Source organism: Pelecanus crispus, chromosome 3, assembly GCF_030463565.1.
Source record: "Pelecanus crispus isolate bPelCri1 chromosome 3, bPelCri1.pri, whole genome shotgun sequence".
Lineage (NCBI taxonomy): Eukaryota > Metazoa > Chordata > Aves > Pelecaniformes > Pelecanidae > Pelecanus > Pelecanus crispus.
The window spans coordinates 116,809,966-116,827,096 of record NC_134645.1 but is presented as its reverse complement, the minus strand read 5'-3'; the positions used below and the strand labels follow the sequence as shown (position 1 = coordinate 116,827,096).

Below are 17,131 nucleotides of genomic sequence, written 5' to 3'. Positions count from 1 at the left end.
GGAAAATCCGGAGCCGCAACATTCCACAGGGCTGAGGAGTGAAGGCAGCGAGAGGAGGAGGAGCACCCAGCCAAGCAGCCAGCTTGGCAAGCAGCCACTTCACCAGCTTTTCAAATGGATGGAAAAGACTGCTTAAGGCACAGGTAGGGTGACTGAAATTTCCCTGAATTTTTATTGTCGGAAAACCCTTAGGGTGGCCCCAACGCGGCCCTATGCCATAAGGACACTAGCAGCGCTGTACACAGCACTGAGATATACAGGCACTCATGTAAAACCAGTAGATGAGTAAATATGAAAACTTCTTCTACGAGTCTCAGTCTACATCAAGAAGTTCAGCTCCCAGAGCTGTGTCTGCTAGGAACAGGGAAATTCAGAAACACTGCCAAAATCACTCTGCCAGCAAAAGTGGTAGAGGAGGGGACACCGTTGGGGTGGCAGGCATTTTGCCTTCAGCTGCACCTCTGCTGGGGGACTTTGCTGCCCTGGGAGCTGCCGGTGGGGCTGTAGCAGCATGGTGTTTACAGACACTGCGCTGCCAGGGCAGGCTCTGCTTCCTTACGAGCAGAAGATGTGGCCTTGGAGGTTTAGAGGGCATATCAAGCCATGCTTAGTGCAGATGACAGTGCACTGAGAAACACCTCCAGGGCCCTGTTCATTTCCTTATAAGTGGGGTAAACTTTACTCCCTGGTGATGAGCCAGGCAACAGATTGCTGGTTTGGTTATGCCTCCAAAGTCATCTCTCAGACTCTCTTTGTAGAGTCCACTGTCCTCCCTTTTCTACCCAGTCCAGACACTAACTCACTACAATGTACATTTGCCTGAGTACAAGTAGAGTGGATTTTATTCTCCTCTGTGCAATGCTGTTGTCCAAACTCTTAGACTCATTAAAAAAAAAAAAAAAAAATTTGCTCCATTTTATACCTGCAAAACTCATAAGTTCCAAGCCCTTTGATGTCTGACATACATGTCTTGCTATTCTGCTCTTATTAAAACAGAAGTCACAATGGCATAGGTACCATGAACAGAAGTGTCTAGGCAGCTGGGTATGTCTAGAAGGACAAGCTACTCACCATCAGCTGAAGGGTGGCCGGGCAGCCAGAAGGTTTCCCTACCCTTCCTCTCCTTGAAACCTTGCTGAAACCCTTCCAGCACATCACATCGTGCAAAGGGAGAGGAAGGAGTAATGCAGGGGCATGTGGCGTTAGGCTGCCCTCGGCACCATGGTGTTTGCCTTGCTGAGGACTTCAGCTGCCATGCTTGCAATTCAGAGGATGCAGGACAGCAGAAAAGAAGCTGTCATGCTGTAAGTACAGATGGTGCAGCCCTTGCTGCACAACAGGTCTGGATGCTCTTGGCCAGACTTTGTGCCTGAGTAGACCTGGGGCTCAGCAGTCTCACAGCCGGGAGAGGAGTGGAGCCAGTCCAACAGGATGGATAGATGTGAGTAGCAAGGCCCTGAAAATCCTGGCCATGGCTGGGGTTGCACACTGGGGGATTCCCATGTGTCTTGCTGGATTTCAGTACTGCAGACTGGAATAGGCTCATCTGAACACGAAGAAATAAAATAAACCGTTCCAGTAAAAGGTGCAAGGGGCTGCTGGTTCCACTGTGTCCTCCACAGAGCCAGTGGGTCGCCCAGCCAAAGCCAGGGAGGGGACACCGTCGGGTGATATGAAGATGGAGACTGGGAAGGTAAGAAGCCAGGACAGGAATGAGTGTAGGATTATGATCCAGGCTCAGAGAGGTAGGAATTGGGAAAGAGTTGGAGGAAATAATAGATGCTACAACCCCTTAATAAAAAGAGAGTAGAAGATGTCAAGGAAACCTTACTCTTCTGTCCTTGGCTGGAGCTAAATTTTCAGGGCCATCCAGGTGATAAAATGATCAGTCAGGCAGAGATAATGGCTTCACAGCACCTCTGTGTAGCACTGCCACTGTAAAACTGGGTGCTCAGTGATGTCCAGCGTGCTTTAGACAAGCTTTTGGGTTTCTCACCTCAAAATCAAAGACGCTGCTTCATTTCTCACAGTCCAGCTGCAGCCCTCAGTCTCCCACCACTGCTGCTGGCTGTGATCACCAGGCTGTTCCCATGCCCCTCGCTAGCTTGCTTCTTGGCATCCACTTCTGGGAACGGCCATCCGTGTGCCCCGTGTATCTGGGATCATGTGATCCTGGGCAAGTGTTTTACACCCTGCTTGCCTCAGATCAGGTTTGCTGGGAACAGTTCGCACGGACTTCCGCAGTAATTGCCCAGTTGTCTCTTACAGTGTTTATAGGAAAATGGGGAGACAATCAAAGCAAACCTGTAGGGAAGCATAAAAAGATCACATCTAATCTAAGCTGTGGGTAGCAGCCTGGCTAGACAGAGTAAAATCTTGCAGTTACAATGCATTTAAGAGACTAACTTCCTCCTATTCTGTGCCTGATGCGATAGCTGATTTTTATGAGATAATCATCAGAGCTCTCCAGTTATCTAAAGGAAGGCTTCACCTCCCAGTGAGCAATGAAATACTCAGCCCACCTGGTGTCAAATGGCATAATTTAACTGGTGGTAGTTTGCACCAGTGGATATCAAAGAAAGATGTGACTTGGTATCTGCAAAGGAAATGTTAGTGAAAGGTAATATCTGTCCACTACGTAACTGTGGGTTGTGGCAGCATGGCACCAGAAAGTCTCTGAAATAAAGAGTATTGTCAGCTAGCATGGGACTTTCATCCCCAGGTATCCCAAGCCTTTTGGGAATCATTCCTCCCTATATAAGTCCCGTGAATCATTCCTCTCTATATAAAGACAACAAGAGTTGTGTGTCACCTTTCCAAAACAAAGGCTGAATTCCCACAACCACTTCACTGATTTATACTGAAGATCTAGAAAACTGACACAAAGCTCTTTAAAATCAAGGTTATGGGTATTACGATTTATCAGAAAAGCAGGGCTACCACACTGTAGTGAGGAAATGAACACAATGTTTTCTTTATCATAAAATCAAAGCATATTGCATTCAATAATTGCCAATTTCTCTTTTTTCTAATTCCTCACATGTTGGGACATGGAAAATTGGGTATGGGGAGGCTTTTAAGGAGGAAATTGCATCTTAAAATTTTTAATATATTTCCGTAACTTCCAAGCTTTTCAAGAGTTACTGATGAATTAGAGGATCTCAGTCCTGAGAGTTGAATTTAAACGACCATAAAAGGACTTAAATTTCAGATGATGGGTGCTCAGCCATTCTGAAATTCAGGCGTTATTACAATGTTTCCAGTTAGGCACCCAAAGTCATTAGTCACTTCTGAAAACCTTGGCATAGAGTAAAAGAGAAAATCTCCAACTGAGCTAACATCCTTCATGTACAGTCTCGTAAAACAAAAACTAGAAAAAATGTCCTAAAGCCCATGACTGAGTCAATCTCATTCATTGTGGCTGTGGTAAGCTGTAAATTATTTTTATTTAATAATAGCTAATACCTGGCTTTTATACAGCTCTTTTTTTTTAATCAGTGGGCTATAAATGTATTACAATCTTTAAATGCAGCATCATGGAGCCATTAGCACAAGAATTTAGTCAGTGTAGACAGACCATCATAGCAAAAGAATCCGGCTAAACAAAATATACACCAAAGTATTTGCTCCTTAGAAGACAATGGGAAATTTTAAGCAGGCAAAAATCCTGATGCCTTTCTCACATATTATTCTCGAGAACGCGTTTCTCAGTCAGATCAAAGACAGTAGTGGTGTTATTTCTTTCTCTGTTTCTTTTGGTTTCTCCTACCAAGCCAAAGGGTAGAGGTTGTATCGTAGATCCCAGCATCAGGTTTTCTACCCTGTCCTTCAGAGAAAAAAGGCAGGAGGAAGTGCGTGGATGCACAGTGTCTCCTAGGACTGCTTGCAGAGTGGTTGTTTAGGCGTTTACCCAAGGCCGTACCTGAAACAATCCCCTGGCCCATAAACCGCAGGAATTGACTCAACAGTCAAGGGGCCAGAATCATACTCTGCACCACTCTCAGCCTGGGGTATTTAAATATCCCAGGGTACTTATTGGGGTACCAATATTTCGGCTGCAGGAGCAGACTCATTCAGGATGTGCCAGGGGAGGTTTAGGTTGGATATTAGGAAAAGTTTCTTCACGGAAAGGGTAGTCAAGCATTGGAACAGGCTGCCCAGAGAGGTGGTGGAGTCACCATCCCTGGAAGCATTCAAAAAACGAGCAGACGTGGCACTTTGGGACATGGTTTAGTCTAGTCTACCCTTGATTGGTTTAGCGTGGACTTGGTAGTGTAGGTTAATGGTTGGACTGGATGATCTTAAAGGTCTTTTCCAACCTAAACGATTCTATGATTCTATGGATTGTGTTCCTGCTGGCCAGGCTTGTTTTACCATGGAGCTAACCGCTGCCAGCTGAGCTACCACATGCCTGCACAGACCTGATCAAGCAGAGGAGCCATTTGCAGATGGGTCTGGCTTTTTCAATATCAAAATTTTTGACTTTGCACAGCCAGCAAGCACTGGCGCTGGGCTCTGAAGCAGAAAAGCCAAAGCAGTGGTGGTTGCCCGAAGCAGGGCCATGTTTCATACAGCGCAGCAGGTCCATGCCAGATCCATCACCCTGCAGCTTAGATAAGCCCCAAACTGAGCCTAAGTTGCGCTGAGCTCTACTTCTCTCACCACAACATTCTTGCTGTTTGGGGCCAGGTTTCCTGAACGCTCTTACACGGGGTTGAAAGTATGTGCAAAGCCAGGCTAGAGCTGCAAATGGAGCCAGTCATCTGGCTCCTATATGAGGGCCTTATAAAGGTCACTTTATAAGTATCATTATAAGCATTTTTGTACGTGATGCTATACAGCTTTTCTGCACAAACCCATTGCATCATTACTCCTTGATAAAACTGGTTGCTGGAGTGGGCAGGCTGAAGGTTGATTTAGGTTTGGCAGCTCTGGCAGTTTTCAAGAGGTTAATAAATAAATTAAGACCTTGTGAAATCTTCACAGACAGCCTTGGTGCCACAAGCAGCTATCATTTTGTTCCTGCCACAACCCTACAGCCGAGCCTCCTGACAACAGAGAAGCAGATGAGCATATAGGCAGGATCAGACCAAATGCAACTACATCTCAGTCCATATGAAACAGAAATAGATCCCGACACTGGCATGCAAAACAGGCAGCTCTTAAGGAAGGTAAGAATAAAACATCTAGGAAGAGAGCACAATCCGAAATGCAAGCACAAGTCTCCAGGAAAGGAGGGAGAGGTGGATGCAAAAGAGAGAGGTAAGTAATAGGCAATAATCCATCCAAAACACCAAAGCAAATGTCATGGATAGATGCAGTCAATACAATTTTCTGGATATTTTCTTTCTAGCCCAATCTTAGAATTCTGTGGTTATGTGTTAGTTTTATATATTCATTTAACAGTCACACCAACCCCCTGTCTCATTTTTACTCAGTTTTAGAAGTTGGAGTTTCATTTGCTTTGCAAATAAGACTTTCTTTTAATGTAAAATGATTCAAGATAAAAAAAAAAACAAGCCCACACCTGACAAATTGTCATATAAAAATTTTAAAAAGCATTTGTATAGCCCATCATTAAAAGATATACTACTTTTTCATCCCTAAGTGCAAAATTTGAAATATTCACATAGGACAAAACATTTTGAAAAAAAGGAACATAAAAATTATTATCCCACTCTGGAAAATAGGCAATGGTTTTATCTGACTTATGTGCTTACACCTCTTGAATTTAATAAGTGTTTGCTTATCACTATGGAAGGCTGTGCATGCGGTTATTACTAATACATATCAACCAGTTTCACAGGTAAATCAGTAGGCACTTAATTTGACCACATATCTGGAATTTCCCATTTTTTTTTAATTAAGAACTGCAATCACAGCATTATTTTCAGGAATGGCTATTGGTATTATCTGCAGTATTCCCCACTGAACACTCTCTCTTCAAAGGCAGTGTTTAGAAATTCAGATTATCCAAAACTCTACCTCCATGTTTGTCACCGGTACATTTCGGAAATGTTATCCCTGGGTCAGGACCCGTGTTGCTGCATTTTGATGAATGGTGTGAGACCTTCCCATTTGCATAATAGCTGATGTTTTCAAATCCAGCTGGAGCTAACACCGTATTATCCCCTTTCACAGGAGTACCCGGATAGCAGTGACCTGGACACCGCACTGTTGCCATTATTCAGTGGATGCCATAAGTGCCCAGAGCTTCTGAAAACCAGCCCGCATTTAATCGGTAGCTAAAAATACATAGGCACAGGCTTGCTTATGAGCCGTAGCCCTTTAGCCTCCCCACCCTGCCTACACGCTGGTGCCCCCAGCTATTTCATTTTCTTCTTGGCAGTGGGGGTTTGGAAGTGCTCTGATACAGAACTGCATTGCTCTGTCACTTAGCAACCTTTGCTGTGTTCCCTAAATGAAGTGTTTTATTGAGGAATTCATGTAAGTTCGGCATTTATAACCAAATCAAAGGCTTTTCCCTCTGTCACCAGATAATTAAAGTATAATAATTAAAGTTTAAAATAAACCTGTGAGGGCTGTTTCTCACTGATAGAAACAGAAACTAGGAAAAAACAGTTTAAGGTTCTGCTGTCAGTTACTGAGATTGCAACTACCTAATTTTTAACCTCTTGCCTGCTTGTTGTGAAAGGACACTGCTGAGCTGGGGTGCTCGCCAGCAACAACTGCCTTGGAAATTGCCTCTTGCCAGAGCCCCCATCAAATCTTAGCTACACTTATAGTTTAGTACAGTAAGAACAACTTTAGTGGAAGATGTGATTGTTTCCTGATTTATTTATATCACTGTAACTTTTAGGCAGGATGAATTTCAGCATTATGGCTTATTACCCTTTTTAATATAAATAATCATAGTAAAGTAATGTTAAGCATACATGAGAAAATCTGAAGCAGCATAAGTGCGTAGAAGGCTCGTTAAAATTTAACAATACACATATGGGTAATGCAGGAATATTTTTTTTGCATACACCAAGCCAGTGACTATTTAAAAATATGGCCCAGTAGCCCTTGAATGGTTGAAAATGGCGATCAGTACATGCTCCTCTGCTGAGCAGATTGTGGGTGGTGGTCATCTCTCTGCACCTCTTGACCCTCTCCACCAGCAACCAGCCCACCCTTGGCTGCCTCTTCCTTGGCTGGCAGACACAGTTTGGGGTGGAGAGGGAGACAAGGCAGGGCTGCATGTGGCTGGAGACACCTTGTACCGTGGGGTTAGGAGGGCCTCGAAAGGACCATGGATGCTGGGTACACGAACCAGGACATTGGTGCTCAGGTCCATCAGCAAGGGTCAGGATGCATCTGGGACCAAAAGCCAAGGGCTGGCTGAGCTGGCTGCGTGGGTACAAGTTGTGCTCCGCCCTCCTTGCAGGAAGGGGTCCCCATCCCCAGCTGAAAACTTCCCCCCTCGAGCAGCCCCGGGAGGCACCGAGAAGGAGACACAGGTGTGTCAGGCTCTTCAAGTGATTTTTTTTCCCACAAGACAGCACTAAAAAAGGAAATGAGAAGCGGCCTCCTTCATGGCTGAGATTCGCTCTGGAGGGCTGCGTCTTGCCTGCCGCTTGCCTCCTATGTTGCAACACAGGAAATTTGCTTCTGCTAACACCTGGTGTTGTTTCAAACAGCCAGATGGTCCTAACCTCAGTCTCCTGTAATTGATGGCCTACTTGTCTAACCCTGTAACTATCTCTCACTTTAGACACAGATGCTGCATCTCTCCAAATACCGTTCCACATTAAAACATCCTACCTTCCTGTTTCGCATATCAATCAATGCAGCAATTCTTACAGAAACCAGCAATGGCCTGTGTAAACCAGGAGACAGTGGGTGTAAGCAAGCAGAGATAAAATTATGCAGGCTTAAATTACAAATTGGATGTGCGGTTGAAGGATTTAGACTCGCATTGCAAAATTAGCTGGGACATAACCAGCAAGCAAACAAACATTGTGCAGTGACCCCAAGAGCAGATCTCCTAGCCATTTGGACTTAGCCCACAAAAGCCAGGCTGCCCTGGTATATACCACTCTCTGTCATGATGACTAACACTAATTTGGTGTTTCTATGCACCACCCTAACTCTCTGCCCATTTCCAGTGAATCCAAATAGCCTTATACATGCAATTTCAATTTTCTGCGTTCTTCTGGTGGGTGGTTCTCTCTGGGTCTCTTACTGCAGGGATCATGATGAGACATCCTAGAGGCACTACAGTACCAGAGGTCATTAGCGAAGCAGTGCCACTTTGTAAGTTTGAAGACCAGAGGCTTTTTACTTGACAAATTAGGGTCTGCCCTGAGCTCCCCACTTCTTCTCAATGCTTCTTCTGAACAGAACAAAGGCTGACACAGTACCTGGGACCCTGACATCAGACTCAGAAGACTGAAACCAAAGTTACTGAGGCTACCAAGACCTTTTGTTTCCTGATGTTAAATGGAGACAGTATTTCTCTCCCTCCCATAGGTCAGTGAGGGCTAAACTTGACTGTCGGGTGTTCAGAAGCTGAGCCACTGATGGTGGTTCAAATGTCTGTCTTGCATAACCCCTGAATTTCATATCACAGCATCTCATGGGTGTTTATGCCTTGTCCTCAGAGCACGCCTGGGACAGAGGAACTGGCATCATCCCCATCTTGTGCATGGGGAACTGAGACACAAAACACATTGAAGGATTCACCTCAGCCAACACAAGATGTCTGTGTCAGGGCACGGGCTAGATCCTGTTCCTGACCTGGGACCAGGTTTTTGCTTCCCAATCAGTCCTTCTGTCTTGGGCAGATGGTTTTGATCTTGCGATTTCTTTACTTGTGGTATGTCACCACTCATAGTCTCATCTGGATGTGGTTATGTCCATGCTCTCAAGTTCACTGATAGACACCAGGCATCTCACTTTATAAAGTCTGCCTGCAATTATATGATGATTACTATAAGAATGAAGAGGTCAGGTGTAGGATGGAGATGGACATAGTAAAATTTAGGTTGCAGTTTCATGGGACATAGAAGAATAAGGTCCTTCTTCCCCCTCAGCCCATTTAAGTCACTAATGCAAAACAAAACTATCCCAGGCGTACAGCGAGGGGATGGGGTGGAGAACCAGGAGGAGCAAAAGAGGAGACAGGGAACATGACTTTTTCCTTTAGGCAGTAACAAACTGGTAGATCAGATCAGCCGCCCATGAAACCACGGACTTGGTTTACAAGAATTTACTAGGTCAAAAGAAAATGAAAGTGATTCCATGCCAATCATATGTGCAGAGGAGCAGTCCAGAGCAAGAGAAGAAACGAGCCTTGCAGGGAGGTGTAATACTGTGCAGGCTCTCAGGTTGTGCAAAGAGTGCGTTAGAAAGCAACGTGGGTGTGAACTGCTCCCTAAGTCACTGCATCTCAATACAATCTGTTACTAACACAAACCAAACCAACCCCCCCAAAACCACCCCACCCCATTATACTTTGAGAAATAAAGACATTTCTCATGTTATTTCCATTCACACAGTACATGGATCAGAAATGAAGTCCACAATACAGGGCACTGCATTTTTACATGGTACCTGGATCCCTAAAGGAAAGTGAGTATGACAGCACTGGGTCTCCCTCTTTCTTTCCTCTCAGTACTTTCCCAATCAAGCTGCTTCAGTTTCTGAGCCTCACAATTTTTCCTTCCAATTGTTGTCTTTGCCAGCTTGAATTTGACAGTTGAGACGGGTAACTGAAAGGTCACATTTTTAACATGATCTGTTGAATTCCTGCTTTCCCAATGCGTTTATTTGCTCTCAAGTATGATTTTCTGTACATCCCCATCCACACTTTGTCTCTAAGAAGCCTGTGCTAGTAGAGCTTTTAGATTTTTCTGGCCTTTTTGCAGAACTGCATGGATGATCTCAGCCTCCCTAACATGCTTTAATATTGCACAGGCTTGCACTAGGCAGAGGTGAAAGCAGTTCAGAACCAGATAGTGCCTCCTCTTGAGATCAAACTGAACTACAGAAGAACTGAGGCACCTCTTCAAGCCCATAGGAAGAGCCCAGCTCATCCCAAACCCTCTGGAAAGAGAGGTCCCAATACCTCATTATCTGACCAGCTAGGATATACATGGGGAAAGGAGCTACAGCCCGGACCTGGGACCCAGACCCGGCTCTTCCCAGGTACAGCGTGGACATATCAGCAAAGGGCAGGGCGCAAGCCCAGGCTCTGGCACGCAGTGGCCCATGAGGTGTGCTGCTAGCATGGTTTCCGCCACGACCTCGGCCAGGCCAGCCGGTGCTCCTCCAGACAATGCCTGGGCACCGTCTGAGGCTCAGCAGAGGCCAGCGAGTACCCCAACTTGGCAGGCAGGCAGCCGGACACTTGCCAACGTGTGCCAGTCGGCAAGGGGGCCAAAGAACGGTCCCTGCCCTTTACTGGGCAGTGATTTATCTGTACAGACATAGCCACTGAGCCTGAAATATAAATAGTTGTATCTAGCAATGGGGAATGGAAACTGTCCCGGTCTTTGGTTTTGATGTATTTATGGCTGCTTTTAACGTAAATCTAAGTTTTCAGTGCTAACGGTCCAAGCTTGCAGAGGATTCTCTCCTTCCGCCACCGTATTTTTGGCAAAAGTCAGAAACAAATACATCCACATCTCCTACCTCTTTGCCTCCAGTATCCTAAAGGGATGGGAGGAATTGGGAATTGGGTGGAGATCTGTAGCACTCGCTATTCACACTTCAGGTTGCAGCCGTAGCTGTGCGTATCTGAGCAGCCACACAGATGCTAATGGAGCTGTTCCTGTGTCAGTAAGACCAGGGAAAGGCCTCCGCTGTTTAATTTTTGGATATTTATTGGCTATAAACCAAAGGCCCAACACATATTGAGATATCGGGGAAAATGTCTTTTTTGCCCGTGTTAACAGCAATGTTCTAAGATAAAGCTGTTCTTTTAAAACATGATCTATTTTCACTTTGCACTAGTCTTTTTAACTGTCCTGAAAAGGAAGGATGTTTATACAATTTTGCAAAGAAACGTGAACTGTTCTACTCCATTTACATTTCTTTGTTCCAAAATGTATTCCCCTTGTTGAGATTCCAGCAGACAAGGAAAGCAGACACAGCGGTTACTTTCCAACGTGAAACTTAAAACCACAATCTCCCGCTCAGAAAACACAGAATGAGTCACAGGAAGGGGCCACTTGCTTGCAAAACTCATTAAAAGCAAGGCAAGGCAAAATGGATTTCCTGTATCAATAAATAGATTGCTGGCAGCAGGCAGAACACCTGACAGTGCTGGAGGCTAAAAACCAGTCCAAGAGTGGCCCTTAGAAAAGCCGGATCAATTCTTCAGCTTGGAAGCTGCACCTCCCCAGTACGCAGTTTTCTTGGCCTTAGTTGGCTTAATCCAGCAAAGTGTTTACGAATATGCATAAATTTCAGTGCAGGGAGGGGTGACTTAAGCACATGCTTAAATAGGCTGATAAATTACGTCTATACTTATTTTATGAAGCAAGCCTTATTAAAAGGATGCACACATGGTACTACGGAGGTGTATATACTGCAGGTGAAAGCTTTGTTTCCCAAGTTCATGAAAAAATAAAGCCCTAGTCCTTACCTAAGCTTAATATTTAGCTGCAATTGCAACTTTGTTTTGCTGTTAGCAGTATCCCTTGGACACTTAAGCGTAGATTTCCTGTTGGCCAATGTTATTCTCTCCTGTTTGGCAAATGAAGCCAAAATGGCCTTCTTGCCTCTTCTGTGCAATGCAGGCATGCGGGATGTCAGGCAAGACTGCTTAAGGGACAAAAGGCAGAGCTCAGCGCCAGACCTGGTACCACCTAGCTTCAGCACGGGGATGGAAACAAGAAGCCGCTTTTTGGCCACGTGCTCTGGTTTTGTTCCCTTTCTCTAGTTCCTCCTAGAAGAAAACTCATTTCTCATTTTGCCTTTATTTTTCTCCCTCACATCCCAATGGCTGGAAAGGTCTTGATGAGGATCTCTTCCCCAAAGCATTCAGCAACTGTAAATCCCCTGCACCACTGCCGGATTTTCTTTAGAGCCAGTCTCTTGTCTCTCATTTACAACTAGCCTGTTCCTTGCATATCTCCAACATGCCCCAGAGCAAAATCAGGGGCTGGATTTTACCGCAAGCAAAAGAGCTAGGACTACCTGAGCTTGCGGCACTGTGAGGGTACTCCCTTCACCACCATACTTTGCTGGACTTTTATGAAAAGGAAAAAAAAAAAAAAAAAAACAACTCGCCCAAACCAGCCATACCAAGAACAACCTCCAGGCTTTGCCTTTTTATACATTCACAGAAGAATTGAAAGTTGTATTAGTTATATTTTTATGCACTAGCTCTTAGCACCAATGGTCTTCTGCCTCTTGTAATGATCTATCCTGATGAACTTGATGGTATCTGCCATGTATATTTAATTAAGACTATTTATTCATAAGGAAAAAAAATAATGTAGTGTTCTGGAAATATTCCCTACCTTCCCCATAGCATCAACCCCCCCGCAACTTTATGGTCTTGGCTCCTCAGGAGGTTTGCTCCCTCAGACTTTTCTACCTCTAGTGTTAATAGGATATTCTAGGAGCAATGAATATGTCCTTATAAAGTTTGGTTTGCTGATGCAAAAGCACCATTTCTCTGACTTTTAATTAAAAAGGCACCTTCATTTCAAAGCCTGTCTCCAGAGCTCCAGTGTAAATGTTTATACAAGCCAGAGACATACAGAAAATAGAGAAGATTGAAGCAGCAGTGACTGCAGGCTGCCCAAATACGGCTGCTCTTGTATTTTTAACACAGAACTTGAGCTGCCGCAGAGCCTTATCAACCCCAAACATCTTTGTTTTCATACCAACTAACACAAGCCTGGCAGTATCACTACGGCTGCAGTTAGTTTGCTCAGCAAACCCAGCAGAGGGGTAAAAGGCAGCGCTGTGTTCTCACGGACAGGAGGAAAGGAGGAAAGACTATTTGCTTCTCACCGGCAGAATGGTCAATGTCAAAGAGGAGGAGGAGAAGAAAGGAAAAAAAAAAAAAAAAAAAAGACTATCTGGTCTCATTGCCATGAATGACAACACTCCCATTCAAAACAGATGGCTAGTTAGATAGGTCACATTAGGAATTAAAGAAAGATTAAAAAAAATAAAAAATTCTGGGGCAGGGCAAGATTCCTGTTGCCAAACCCCAAAACAGCCAGAGCCCAGATGCTGGCCCTGTCTCCCCCAGTGAACTCTTTCCATTTGAAAAGGCTCCGAGTCAAACGCTGTAGCAGAACAGCAAACATTTTGCAAGTGCTGGAAGTTACACCAGATAGCCCCGATAAGAGACAGGCAGTTGAGACTGGAGCTACAAAAGCCACACTTTACAGAGTTTCAGCAGCTCTGCGAAAGCACTCTGCCACTATCAAAGCATACAGAAAAATAGAAAAGTCAGAACAAAAAATTATATTTGCCTTTATTACAATATATATTTCTACCCTTGTTGCATTCAGCAGATCAAAATGAGGTGTTAAAGCGATTTTCATCATTGCAGTAGCACATACATATACAGAGTAAATACTGCATACAAATAGGCTTTGAAATAATAATCCATATCTACAAATAAAAAATACCCAGAACCCTCCTTCTCCTCCCTCCCCAAATTACAGCAGTAACATTTTATCTTCCGCGTAACTAATGCAACAAGCATGGTATTCTTTTCCTCACATGACACAGCTGGAGCAGTATGGTCATCAGCTTCAGGAAAATAAACATTAGTCACTCCTCACTCCTGCATATTCTAGTTTACGTGTATTGTATAAATAGAATATACTATGATTTAATGTGCCTGCATATTTATGTTAGCCAAATATTCTTTCTGTAACAGAAACCAGCATTACACTGCAAGCAAGGTTGATTTTTTTTCTTTCACAGAAAGAGTAGGAATTTGTTAAACCATCCCTTTTTATTCTACATGAATTAACAAAGCAGTTTAAATGTTATGCATAAAATTGCTCAGCTACCAAATCAAAATGTCGCGTACTCTGAAAAAGTATGGTGATGTTTCTAGCAGCTCAGGCCAAAACTTTGATTTTCTAAGTGTCTTTTCTGTGAGCAAATTTGATAAACATTAGTTATAAAAACACGCATTCATTTCACTGTTCAGCTATACTTCAACTTTCAGCTACGAAGGGGCATACAGTATCTCAGTAGTAAGACATTTAACTTCACAGAATCACAGAAATGTTGGTCAGAAGGGACCCCTGGAGGTCATCTAGTCCAACTTCACACTTGATGTAGTGCTGACAATCATCTGCTTCAAGTCAGCCATAACTGTTTAACTGTCTGGAAAAACTCCGGGACAGAGATTCTGCAGCATCTCAGGGTTACCTGTACCAGTGCTGCACTACACCTAAAAATCTGACGGAATTAAAATGACCACTCATTCACACAATCATTTGGTTTGAAATACTAATGGCAACAAACAACCCTGGATCAGCTACTTAGTAAGTTATAAATAAATACATCACAGGCTTTAATTGTGGAGAACTTTCAGGGACCACCTTTTCTGGTGGAAGCTTCTGTGTGTGGTACCTTAGGAAAATAGATCTTAACTACCGTGAAGGATAAAAACCACAAAACTGACAGCCTCTTACTGAAGAGAAGGGTTGGTTTTGTTTTATTTTGCATAATAAATGGATTGAAGTAGGCCTTTACCAAAACTGAATTAAAATAGGATGCAGTTAGTATATTCATACATTAATTCAATCATTAATAACAAGTATTAATAGATACTTAAAGGAAAGTGTGACTATATTTAGAGATGCAACCATCTCAGTTTGGCAACCTGTGATCCCCACTGTATGTCTTTCATAAAATCCATACCATGTCTTCTATCTATAAAGATATTTGCATTTTCTTTAAACTTTCAAGAGCGCATAACCAGTCTGGGTTGTTAAACATGCATTTCTTCCTCTTTGTTTGTCTAATCCTGTTGTCTCCAAAGTGGGTGTGCACCTCGCCCAAAGCAGCAACGTTCATGTGAAAAGGAAGACTTAGGGAGGGCTCACCACTGCGTACCGCAGCTGTGCAAAGGATTGCACTTATATTCATTAAAACTGAAGGCACAGGGAAATCATAAATTGGCCCCCTGACGTTCTACATAAAGTCTGCAGCACTAAAAGTTAGAAAACCCCTACTATAAAGTTACCATCCTACCTATGTTGCTATCTCTCCTGACATGCAAAAGCAGAATTTGTTGAAACAGAACAAATGTGAGACAGAGCAGCTGTTCCCAAGCTTTTGGGTGCTAACTGACTACAGTCACATATTAAAATTTCTCCTGGACCAGTCTGCCTTCCTATTATTAAACTCCTAACTGAAAACACTAAAAAGCAGCTGCAAAACATGTACCACAGCCTCACAGATCACAAGCTGGCAGAGACCACAGCTTGTGAACCACTTTTTTATCCATACTGAAATATTATATACATGGCATCCCATGATGCCATTTTCTGTGTTTCAGAGAACAATTAGACATTTAAATATATTTTAAAAGGAAAAAAAAATAAAGTTTCTTTCCTAGCTACAAGCACATTTGAGGATCATTTGGCATATGGTCACTTGATGTCTACATTTTAAGTAAAGTTCCGCATTGTGTGAAGGCAGACCATTTGGAAAATATTATCAACTGATCTGCAGTATTGTTTTTAGCACACACAGTTAAGTCTTAAGGCAGTCAAAAGCAGGTAGCAAAAACAGTATCTACAGCTTGTGTCTGGACAAATAAGGGGAAAAAAAAAAAAGACGAAAGAGGAGATTTCACTATCTTGGAGAAAAGTAAAAAATGGATGCTTTTAGTGCAATTTATGATACAAAACAAAAACTAATTCCATACACTAAAACCTGAGATGCATCATTCAACAGCATCAAAGTTCACATTTTAGCCAAAACAATGTTTCAAATAAAACTATTACATTTTGGCAAAATCCTTAGTGTTCTTGGCTCAGTAATGATCTTGAAACTCAGCACATTTGGTGGATAAGATGTCTTTACTGAAAATCACTGACTTCAGTAAGATGGGCACTATGCATAGTGGCCTGTATCTTCCACTTGCACACTTACCTTAATCCAAATAGCTATTCTTGAAGCACGGTACTTCTCAAATTGAGAAAGACTGCCAGAATCTGGCCATCTTATTTACCTTGCTTTCTATTTAGATTACACATCATTTATTTCCTCAGAAAAATGTTACTGTGTCAAAACAACAGGCTGGAATAAATCAACACAGCTCAATTGGCTTTGATAGCTACACTGACTTACAACAGCTGAGGATCAGGATCAGTAATTAACTCTTAAACAAACAGCTGTTGGTCAAGCAAGGGGAAAGAGGAAGAATCATTTGCTCCTTCAGAGAAAGGATTTTTGACATACAGATTGCAACCCCTGTCCGTGTCACCAGATGGTGTCAGGACTGGTGAGCACCTTCACCTCCCTTACTTGCACGGGGTTCTGATGAGATGACAGATGACTTCAGTGACGCAGAAAAAGTACAGTACCATCTTACAACCTTATGGCATGTTTAACTGCAACTCCAGCATCACTTTTATTTGACCTTAAATAATGAAACTGTATGGCACAATTTGAGGAGCTGGGTGAAGAGCTACAAATGCAACTCCTACTCCTCATAAGAGTTCTTGTCATCTGGAAACGTGACTAAGTGTGAAAAAGCATTTCTAAATTTGCTCACAGCAAAAGAATACAACGCTTGCAACATCACAGATTCCAGCTGAATTGTCAACAGCCAAAGCCAAGTGCTGTCCTTTCAGTACGAGCTAACTCATTCTTTGAGCTGAGGCCAACAGTTTGGAGATGCAGTTAAGATGAGTCTGGAGGTACATCCTGAGTTTCAAAAGGCGGTAGAGGTTCTCTCCAGTAGGTGAACTGACTGTAGGTGTCAGAACAAGGGAAGTCTGAAGAATGGCTTCTTTTCAGCAAAGGGAAAATGTGATCTACCACTTCACATAGTCTGACATAGCTGGAAAATAAATAAATAAAAAGAATGCTGAACCATTTCAGATCTTCTTACTTTGAATTTTTGTAAGTCCCCAACCACTAAGGCAGGGTGACTTTTACACAGAGAAGTCATCTTCCTCAAATGAGT

At 43.2% G+C, this 17,131-nt stretch overlaps 1 protein-coding gene across 3 annotated transcripts in view; it reads right to left on the bottom strand.

Moving 5' to 3' along the window:
• Positions 1–16,845: 16,845 nt before the first annotated feature.
• The window catches only part of LPIN1 (lipin 1), a 40,502-nt gene continuing 40,216 nt past the window's right edge, over positions 16,846–17,131 (bottom strand). For all 3 annotated transcript variants that reach the window (XM_075707225.1, XM_075707223.1, XM_075707224.1), the window contains one exon: positions 16,846–17,005. In XM_075707225.1, the coding sequence (XP_075563340.1) occupies positions 16,846–17,005 (160 nt within the window). The remainder of the gene's footprint in view (positions 17,006–17,131) is intronic.